General features: G+C 36.8%; 1 protein-coding gene across 3 annotated transcripts in view; it reads right to left on the bottom strand.

Moving 5' to 3' along the window:
• The window catches only part of POLH (DNA polymerase eta), a 41,836-nt gene that overhangs the window by 16,299 nt on the left and 13,765 nt on the right, over positions 1-11,772 (bottom strand). For all 3 annotated transcript variants that reach the window (XM_060615598.3, XM_081795743.1, XM_081795744.1), the window contains exon 4: positions 11,352-11,569. In XM_060615598.3, coding sequence (XP_060471581.1) covers positions 11,352-11,569 — 218 coding nt within the window. The remainder of the gene's footprint in view (positions 1-11,351; positions 11,570-11,772) is intronic.

Here is an 11,772-nt window from a genome sequence, read left to right as displayed (position 1 = left end):
ACGAACCTCAAGATCATGACCCAAGCTGAAGTTAGATGCTTAACCGACTGAGCCACCCAGGCGCCCCAACAACTCCCTATTTCTATTAAAGGTTTGAAGGTTAAATAATATTGGCTTCCTTTTGCTTTCATTCCCCATTTAGTCAACAAAACCCACTTTAAAACATTTCGCATATCCACCCACCCTATTTTATTCAGGTTTTCTTCATTCTTGCCCAGACCACCTTAACTCCTAAACCACCCTCTCCCTAAATGCATTTTACACAATACCCATGAATGAAATCTTCTCAAATACCAATGTTATCCATCTTATCCCCTGTTGAAAACTGTTAGCTCTCTCATACCTACAGAATAAAGTACCAACTCTAAAAACTGGCATTGAAGACCATCTGGCCTTTTTAATTCATCTTCCACTAATCCCAAATTTATTATATCCTTACAATTTCCTGAATATCCAATGTTTATTCTATTTCCCTGTTCTCACTTCTTAACTCTGTTCTCCCCTTTGCTTAAATAAATCTTATCTATACTTGAGGGCTTATTCAAGTCTCATGTATCATGTGGTCTTTTCCAGCTATTCTAGCTAACTTTGGGGTGCCCCACTAACGTCCTTTAGAACTTTTAAAAAATGCTTATTTTTTTTTGAGACGGGGGAGGGGCAGAGAGGGGGGAGACAGAGAATCCGAAGTGGGCTCCGCGCTGTCAGCGCAAAGCCTGATGGGGGCTTGAACCCATGAACCATGAGATCATGGCCTGGATCAAAGTCAGATGCTCAAGCAACTGTACCACCCAGGCACCCCTAAAGTGTTTTAGCTCTTATCTGTAACACATATAGCATAATTGTTAAAAGAATATTTTGCAGTCAGGCAGTGTTCAAATATTGGCTTTTGAACTTACTATGGGACGTTGAGCAAGTTCTATAATTTTCTAAGATCCAGTTTTGTTGTCTATGATATGAACATAGTACTGTACCTCATAGGATTGTGAGGTTTTATATACATATATATGTATATATATGTACACATATAGATGCGTACATATATATAATCTTTAATCCTTTAAGAATTAAATTTTAATGTTTTATTCATTTTTGAGAGAGAGAGAGAGACAGAGCAACGAGCCAGGGAGGGGCAGAGAGAGAGGGAGACACAGAATCCAAAGCAGGCTCCAGGCTCTGAGCTGTCAGCACAGAGCCCCATGCAGGGTTCAAACCCATGAACCATGAAATCATGACCTGAGCTAAAGTTGGAGGCTTAACTGATGGAGCCACCTAGGTGCCCCAAATCTAATCCTTCTTTTAAAACCACCTATTATAGGGGTGCCTGGGCGGCTCCGTCGGTTAAGCATCCGACTTTGGCTCAGGTTATGATCCCACAATTTGTGAACTCAAGCCCCATGTCGGGCTCTGTGCTGACAGCTCAGAGCCTGGAATCTGATTCCAATTCTGTGTCTCCCTCTCTTTCTGCCCCTCCTTGGCTCACATTCTGTCTCTCTCAAAAATAAACATTAAAAATTTTAAAAATAAAAAATAAAACCACTTATTATAGGGGCACCTGGGTGGCTCAGTCAGTTGAGGGTCTGACTTCTACCCAGGTCATGATCTCACAGTTGGTGGATTCGAGTCCCGATCGGGCTCTCTGTTGTCAGCATGGGGCTCACTTCAGATCCTCTGTCTCCCTCTCTCTGCCTCTCTCCTGCTTATATGAACTTTCTCTCTCTTTCTCTCTCAAAAATAAACATTAAAAATAAATAAACCGCCTATTATTGTTTGGGAAACAAAAAATATGAATTTATTGAAATTGTGAGATTTTCTGGACTCATTTCTCAACTAGTAGAGCTAAATTTTCTCTGCTTTAGATTTCATTATTGCTCTCCCAGATTAAGTAATGTTACAATCCTGTCACTCTACCTCCATGTCAGTTGAACAGGGCGACAGAAGATAAGCAGCATTTGTTTCCTTCTCTAGTTGGTAAAAATCTATACAACTTTAGTTTTTCTCTGATACACTAAAGTGGACTAGGGGGAAAAGATTCAGGCAGTTTTTGGTATAAAATGCCCACTAGAACTGAAAGACTTTCCTTTCCTATTGAATTATCTGGGTAGCTTTGTGGAAACCAACTGACCAAAACTGTAGGGATCTGTTTGCACACTTCCTGTTCTGTACCATTGATCTGTCTCCTCTTACACCAATACTACACTGCCCTAGTTACTATAAGGTTATAATTAAATATTTTTTAAGTTTATTTATTTTGAGAGAGAGAGAAAAAGAAAAAAAAAACACAAGTGGGGAAGGGGCAGAGAGCAAGAATCCCAAGCAGGCTCCGTGCTGTCAGTGCACAGCCTGACCCAGGGCTCAGTCCCATGAACTGTGAGATCATGAGCCAAAATCAAGAGTCGGATGCTTAACCGACTGAGCCACCCAGGTGCCCCTAATAATTTTTAAAACCAGGTAGTGTTTAAGTCTTCCAACTTAGTTCTTTTTCAAAGTTGTTTGGCTATCCCCACATCCTTTGCATTTTCATACAGATTTTCAAATCAGTTTGTCAATTTCTACAAAATCCTGCTGAGATTCTAGAAGGGAAAACAATGAATCTCTAGGTCAATCTGGGGAGACTCAAGCTCTACTATTTAGTCTTTTGATCCATGAGCATGGTATGTCTCTCCATTGATTTCATCTTTTTTACTTTCTCAGGAATGTTTTGTAGTTTTCACTGAACTAGTTTTTCATATATATGTATATACATATATGTGTGTATATATATTTATATATATATATATATATACACATCTCACAGTACATATTCATATACATATATATATATATATATATATATATATATATATATATATTATTTATTTTTGAGAGAGAGTGCATGAGAGGTGGAAGAGCAGAGAGAGGGAGACACAGAATCTGAAGCAGGCTCCAGGCTGTTCCAGCCTGACACAGGGCTCAAACTCACGAACCGTGAGATCATGACCTGAGCTGAAGTCAGACGTTTAACTAAATGAGCCACTCAGGCGTCCCTTCACATATGTATTTCTAATAATTTCGTAATTGTAATGCTATTGCAAATAACATTGTTTTTAAATTTCAAATTCCCATCTAAAATTTTAGTGTATAGAATTGCTATTGATTTTTGCATACTGACTTTGTCACCTGCAACCTTGCTAATCTCACTTACTGTATTTTTTTAGGGCGGGGTGTAGATCCCTTAGGATTTTCTACAAACACGGTCATGACACCTGCAAACAAAGTTTACTTCTTCCTTCACATCTGAATTAGCTTTTATTCCCTCTTCTGTTCTGATTACACCATCTTGTACCTCCAGTGCAATGATGAACAGAAGACTGAGCACTGATGACTTGTGCCAAAACTTGGGGTTAAACTGATAAACCTCTACCTAGACTCCACAACTCCAGAAACCAAAACTACAAAAGAGAAGTTCCTGTACTGATACTAAGTATGCCCTCCTCTGTGCTATGAGCTGATTGGTGTCTTCCAAGCTCCCTCTGGTTGTTGGTAGAATTTGGTTTCCATTTTCTTTCTGGCTGTCAGCAGTGGGCCAATATCAGAGCCTAGCCATGAGGGCCTTCTCCAAAGGCCCTCTCACAACATGGCAGCTTACTTCTTCAAAGCCAGCAGGGGGTCCCACCAACCCCTGCAACTCTCATCATTAAAAAGGGTTTATAATTTTTTAAATTTATTTTTATTTTAGAGAGTGTATGCAAGTAAGGGAGAGGGGCAGAGAGAGAGAGAGAGAGAGAGAGAGAGTGAGAGAGAGCGAGAGCGAGAGAGCGAGAAAGAGAGAGAATCTTAAGCAGGCTCCACGCTCAGCATGGAGCTGTTACAGGGCTCACTCCCACGACCCTGGGATGATGACCTGAGCCAAAATCAAGAGTTGGATGCTCAACCGAGCCACCCAGGCACACCAAGGTTTATGATTTCTTGTACTATTACCCAACTGCTTCATGTCCTGGGCATTCAAAAGATGTTCAATATATGCTTTAAATGAAATATATTAAGACCAAAGGAGAAAACTAAGGCATTCCTTAGCTAATACAAACTAGTTCCAAAATGGCCCTGAAGGGAAAGTTTTCACTCTGGCAGTTTTTGAGTATTATCTTTAAGTAATCCTACCCCTTAAACTTTCCATGCATGTAACTATTTCAGAAACAGAAAATACAAAGTTGCAAACACAGTATGGCTGAGCAGGACTGCTAGCTTTGAATTAAGGGGCAGGATGGGAGAGTTAAACAGAAACTTCAGTTATCAAAATATCACAAACGCCTGGCTTCTTTTCCTAGGTTTGAAATATGCCACATCCATGAAAAACAATTTCTGGAAGATTATATGCACTTAGATAAGCTAATTTCTGTTACCAGTTTTTTGGTTGCACACATCATATGAAGACTCAGGAATACAATATGAAATATAAACCATTTACTAGACATTATACTGTTCTGAGCACTATAAATAAAAAAAATGGTATCACTCCATCTGGAAACTAAATATTTAAACTGGACACACTAAGGCAACAGATACATAAGACATATAGAAATAAACATTGGCATTTTTAACAAAAATGTACATAGATAAGAAAGATGGGTATAGAAGAAAGAGGAACATGTCCATTTGAGTTGAAGTAAACATTTTCCACCAGTGAAGGTATACACCATCATCTTCAGTCGGAGAGCTCTTTAACAATGAGTTGCAGCCAAAAATACCAATATAATGTGTAATAACACGTCTTATTCTGAGGTATGCGGGTTTCAGAGGGTCTGTGAATCTCCTGAAAACTGCACACACAATTGTCTTATGTGTAGATATGCATTTTTCTGAGGCATGCAAGGGTCAACAAGCTTTCAAAAAATTTTCAAAAGGGGATACAGCCCTCAAAAAACCCTTAAAGACTTAATGACTTAAACCATTATAAACCAATTCCAAGTGTTTTAAAGCATTAGACACACAGCAAGATGTGGTACACAAAGTTAAGACCAAAGAAAAACCTTCCTTATTATGACCGTTAAATTTCTGACTCGGGTCCCAAAATAATAAAGAAAATCAGGACATATTTCATCGAATGTTTATGTACCATAACTCTGCCTCCTTTAAGTGGCACAATTTTTATTGTCCATGTATTGCCCTGAAAGAACTGAAGGATTTGCAGCCTCCAGCTTATAAACTCTGCTATAATTCCTTAATGGTCTTTCTCACAAGCTTCCCTAGTAGAACAAGCAGTTCTACTACTGCCCTTCAATACAACATATTAAAGGCATATCCTACAACTGTTCAACAGCAAAAGGAAACTTTACATCTTATGTCTCATTTTAAAACATGGAACCCGTGGGAAATTCACCACTTTAACCAGAAGTAAGCTAAACTCTCTTGGACCTTTTTCTGGGAAAATCTGTATTGTTTCTACAAGTAATCACAGACTGCCTTAATGTCCTCCCCCCCCTCCCCCGCAGAAGCTAATTTGCTATAATATGGTATCCAGACAGTTTCCTTTTGGTTAATGGCCAGCATTCAAAATGTTTTACTGAAAGAGCACTTACAAGAATAATGTTACAAAATAATAGTTGTAAAAGTACCAATGTTCATGTTACAAATGAAGGGGAGACCCACTGTTTTGAAGAGAGCTATTATGAAAAGTATTAGAAAATGTCTAGGAAAAACTGTAGATACCCTGTTCAAAAAGCCTCTAAATGCCAATTGTTTTGTTCTGTAAGATCCAGCTGAATTCAAGTTTCATAATATCTGATTTAAAACATTTAAGACCCAGGGGTGCCTCGGTGGCTTAGTTGGTTAAGTGTCCAACTTCAGCTCAGGTTATGACCTGATGGTTTCATAAATTTGAGCCCCATGTCAGGCTCTGTGCACTGACTGTGTGGAGTCTGCTTGGGTTTCTCTCTCTCCCTCTCTCTTTCTCTGCAACTTTCCCGCTTGCACTCTCTCTCAAAAAAAAAAAAAAAAAAAAAAAATTAAGACCCAGATCCTCTTAGATCTGGTATCTAGAAATATTACAATCCAATATTACCACAAAAGCAAATTTTCATTGCCTTAATTTTATTTTTTAATTTAAGAGCATCTTTTTAAATGTTTATTTTTGAGAGAGCGAGTGTGTGCATGTGTGTGCATGCGTGTGTGCAAGCAGGGGAGAAGCAGAGAGAGGAAGACAGAGAATCCGAAGCAGGCTCCATGCTGTCAGCGGAAAAGCCCTTCGTGGGGCCAGAACCCTTGAACCATGAGATCATGACCTCAGCAGAAGTTGGACACTCAACTAACTGAGCAACTCAGGTGCCCTGCCTTAATTTTATTTTATTTAAGAAAGTATTTTTAACCATTGAATACATTTTACTTATCAAAAGCATTTTCATGCAGATTACAGGCATACCTTGTTTTATTGTATCTTGCTTCAATGTGCTTTATAGACACTGCATTTTTTAAAAAACTGAGTACTTGTATCAACCCTGTCAAGTAAATCTATTGGCACCATTTTCCAAACAGCATTTGCTCACTTTGTGTCTCTATATCACTTTTTGGTAATTCTCACAATTATCTCAAACTTTTTCATTATTGTTTTATTTGTTATGGTGATCTGGAATCAGTGATTGTAACTTCCTGAAAGCTCAGATGGTTAGCATTTCTTAGCAATAAAGCTTTTTAAAATTAAGGTATGTGCTTCTTAAAGATCTAATGGTATTGTACACTCAATAGATTACAGTATAGTAAACAAAACTTCCCTATGCACTAAGAAACCAAAAAATTAATTTGACTCAATTTACTGAGATACTTGCTTTATTGTGGATGGTCTGTAACCAAACACAAAATATCTCTGACATATGCCTATATATCAAAAGTTTTTGTCAGATAGGTAAATGAAGCTGAATTTAAAAAAACAAAAATCACTTATCACTCCCCTACACATCAACCAAGTATAAAATAAAGAAAAAAGTAAAACAATAGCAATAAAAAATTAAAGCATTTATGAACATAACAAATGAATGCACAAGACCTTTATAAAAAACATAAAGCTTTAATAAAGATATAATTGGATACTCACATAATAAAAGGAATTTGATCCCTATCTCTCTCACACACACAATGGATTATAAATGAAAAGCAGAGTAAAGCTTCTAGAAAAGACAACAGAATTGCTTCATAACCTTGAGGTAGGTAAGTATTTCTTAAACAGGACATAAAAAATATTGTCCATAAAGAACAAAAAAAAACACATGGACCAAATTAAAATCAAGAACCTTTCTGTTTCATCAAAAGCCACCAGTGATAGAGTGAAAAACAAGTCACTGACCAGAAGGTATTTGCAATATATTTATATGCAATATAATAATACATCATAATATATGCAATTAAATATGCAATATATTTAATAAAGGATTCATTTCAGATTATATAAAGAAGTCCTATAGATGGAGATAAGACAATCCAACAAAAAAAATGAGCAAATGATTTAAAGAGGTACTTAATGAAAGAAGATATCTAAATGGTCAATACATTTAAAGGTGGTCAACTTCATTAAGACCAATTAAGACCAGGGACATACAAACTAAAACCACTGATATCACTACACACCCATCAAAATGGCTAAAATGCAAAAGAGAAAAAAAAAAAAAAAAGCATGTGCTGAAAAGCATGTGAAACAACTGGAATTTTCATATATGCTACTAGTGAGATTATAAATTGGTACAACCAGGGACACCTGGGTGGCTCAGTTGGTTGAGCGTCTGACTCTTGGTTTCAGCTCAGGTCATGATCTCAGGGTTTGTGGGCTTGAGCCCTGCATTCGGCTCTGTGCTGGCAGCGTGGAGCCTGCTTGAGATTCTCTCTCTCTCTCTCTCTCTCTCTCTCTCTCTCTCTCTGCCCATCCCCCACTCTCAAACAAATAAACTTTAACATTTACTCATTTTTTTGAGAGACAGAGACAGAGCATGAGTGGAGGACAGGCACAGAGAGAGGGAGACAGAATCTGAAGGAGGCCCCAGGTTCTGAGCTGCTGGCACAGAGCCCGATATGGGGCTCGAACCCACGAACTGTGAGATCATGACCTGAGCCAAAGTTGGATGCTTAAGCAACTAAACCACCCAGGTGCCCCTCAAACAAATAAACTTAAAAAATAAGTAAATAAATTGGTACAACCATTTTGGGTAACTGTTTGGCAGTAAGTACCTACTAAAGCTGACTATAAGCAAACTAAAGCTGATTTTAGGTAAATCCTACAATTAAACACTTCTAGTCCTATACCCAACAGAAATCATACATTTGTTCACCAAAAGACATTTACAAGAATATTCATAGCATCACTATTCTTAGTAGCCCCCAAATGGAAACAACCCAAATATCCATCAATTATAGAATGGATAATTTGTGATATACTCATGTAATTCAATACTACACAGCAATGAAAGTAAACAAACTCAACTACATACAACAGAACGGATGAATCTCACAATGTTGACCAAATGAGGCCAGACTCAGGTATATATTGCATGATTTCAATTTTATAAAGTTCAAAAATAAGCTAAATAGAAATAAGGACAATGGTTACTGTAGGAAGGGGAGAGGAATGGATAGTGTCTGGAAGTGTAGGCAGGTGTGCCTTTTAGGATTCTGGTTTTGGTTTTGATTTGGATGCTACTTACAAATGGGGGTTTACTTTGTGAAAATTAGCCAAGGTGCACTTACAATTTGTGCACTTGATGTGTATTACATCAATTAAAAGTGTAGATGAGAAAAAAAAAAGAAAATATACTGGATTCCAGATCTGAGAGGAAGTAAAAATATTATAACAGATAAAATAAATAATTTTAACTTAAAAAAAAATAATTAAAAGGGACACAATTGAAGACCTAAAAAAATCAGTGATATGTTTACGGATGGCAAAAGTTAACATTAACATAACTATTCTCTCTAAATATATAAATTCAATGTAATCCTATCAAGATTTTTTGAGGAATTCAACTATTGTATTCTAAAATGCACAGTGAATAACAAAGGTACATGTATAGGTAAGACAATTTTGGAAAGCAAAAGCAGAGGGACATCCTTATCAAATAGAACATACTACAAAGAGTAAAAAAAAAAAAAACCAAAAAAAAAAAACACAACAATGTGTTTCTGGAGCAGGAGCAGGAGCAGAGAGACAAATGGGATACTACAGAAACTGACCAACTTCTACATGGGAAGTGGAGAAAGAATGGATTATTTAATAAGTAATTGTCGGGAAATTATTATAATAATAAAAAATAGGGGCACCTGGGGTGGTGGCTCAGTCGATTAAGCGTCTGACTTCAGCTCAGGACATGATCTCACAGTTCAGGAGTTCAAGCCCCACATCAGGTGAGCTTGAGCCCCGCTTCGGGTGAATTTGAGTCCTGCTCCAGGTGAGCTTGAGCCCCACTCTGGGCTCCACACTCTCTCTCTGCACCTCGTGGGATTCTTTCTCTCTCTCTGCCCCTCATTCACTTGTGCTCTCTCTCAAAAAAAAAAAAAAAAAAAAAAAAAAAAAAAAAATTTTTAAATAATATAAATAAGATTTTTATAAAATCAAATAAAAAGGTTGAACTCCATATGGCCAAAAGACCTAAAAAAAATTACAAGGCAAACAGAAGTGTAGAAAAGACCTCTGTGAACTTCTAGTAGAAATGGATATCTAAAACAAGATTCAAAATGCACAAAAGATAAGGTGAAAAAAATGATGGACTAAAAGAATCGTGTTCAACAAAGTACAGCATAAACAAAGTTCATGGATGACAGATTTGGGAGAAGATATTTGCAGTGTCAAAAATAAACAAGACACTAATAACTGCAATATATGAGGAACTCTTGCAAAAAAAAAGGCAGGAAATCCAATGATAAATTGGGTAAAGATTATAAATAAGCAATTCACAAAGGTATAAACTATCAATATAGGAAGAAATGCTCAACCTCAACTAGTAAATAGAGAAATATAAATTTAAACAAACTGAAAACATGAAATAAAATTTCATATTTTTACTTTTCTACTTATCCCAAATCTGTCATCCATTAACTTTGTTTATGCTACACTTTGTTGAACCACTTTGCTGTTTAAAGGCTTTTTTTTTTAAGTTTATTTATTTATTTTTAGTAATCTCTACACCCAATGTGGGGCTTGAACTCACAACCCCGAAATCAATCGTCACATCACATGCTCTTCCAACTGAGCCAGCCAGGAGCTCCTTATGAAATACTACTTTATTATAGCCATCATATTGGTGAGTACTTTTAACCATTCAAAAATACCAGCTGCTGGCAAGAATATGAGGGCAACAGGAATTCTTGTGTACTACAGGCATGGGGTAACCATTGATAGCCATTCTGGGGAATGATTTGGCAGTATTTAGTGAAACAATGTATGTGTATGCCTTATGGCCTAGCAGTCCACTCGTGACATTTTCAGAAAAACCTCTGCATAGGTCCAAAAGAGGATGAATGAGGACATTTATCAAATAAATATTAAAAAAAAATAGAATAAATATTAAAAAAAATTAGAAGTAACAAATGAATTAATAGCTAGGAGAATTGTCTGTAACTACCATAGATCCATACCATGAATTATGCTGTAATTAAAAGCAATCAATTACACATAAATACAACTACATGGAAAGACCTATAAAATCACCACTAAAGGAAAATTAAGAAAAGGAATGGAATCTACACTATATGTTAATGATACTGGAATTAAAATTAAAAAATTAGTAAAGTAAGAATGAAATCTATAAGATAATACTATCTTTTAATTAAAGAGCACAAATTTTAAAAGCACACACATAAAGCAACACTGTGTAATTTATAAAGACATACAAATTTAAGAAGATATACCAAATACATCAGTGGGTGCCAGAGGGAGAGTTAGATAGGGAGGGGGAAATCACTATGAAAGTGAAAGTAAGGAAAATAAAATGAGACCCTGAAGAGTCCACTGATATTTTTCACTCTAAATTGATCAGAAATTCTGAGTGACTCAACTCCCCATCCTTGAGGTCCCCCTTAAAAAACTTAGATGATGAAGAAACCAAGTTACAACACTATAAGTTAACCTACAAATGACAGAAGGGCTCAGTCTACTGATAACTCTAACCTGCTCTAGTGATATCTAAAGAGAAACTTGATTTCATACAGATTTCACAGCTTCTCAACATCCATATACCTGAAAAGATAAAAGAATTTGTATATCCTTCCTTGTCAGTCCTTGTGATTCATTCAGGTTGTAGTGTAAGTTTCCTTTCAATCAATCCAAGAAGGATCAGCGTGACCAAGCAAAGCAGGTTCCAAAGGCAGGAAGCAGAAGCAATACGATGCTATGGAAGTACCTTTCTGATCAGTCCCTTCTGCTGTTGTAGGGCCTTGGGGCAACCCTTCAATGTAGGTGGTTGGCAACAAGTCGGCCGAGATAGGTTGACCTTGTAGCTTTTGTAGTCTCTCATGTACAGCACTGGTCAGGTCTATATAAGCCTCATCGATGCTGCCACGTTCAATCACAGAAAAATGAGACATTACCCCCATCACTTCCACACTGGCTTCCCGGTACCTAAAAAGTATAAGGATTTTTATATATGTAGGCAATAAATGAACACAACAATTGAGATAGTCAGCCCCATCCCCTCCATCTCATAATGGAATCATCATATACATAACCAATGTAAGATCTCCTTTTTTTTTTTTTTTTTTTTAATTTTTTTTTAACGTTTTATTTATTTTTGAGACAGAGAGAGACAGAGCATGAACAGGGGA

This window comes from Panthera onca, chromosome B2 (genome assembly GCF_046562875.1).
Source record: "Panthera onca isolate mPanOnc1 chromosome B2, mPanOnc1 haplotype 2, whole genome shotgun sequence".
Lineage (NCBI taxonomy): Eukaryota > Metazoa > Chordata > Mammalia > Carnivora > Felidae > Panthera > Panthera onca.
Note: the sequence above shows the minus strand (reverse complement) of the source record. Positions and strands in the feature narration are given on the sequence as shown.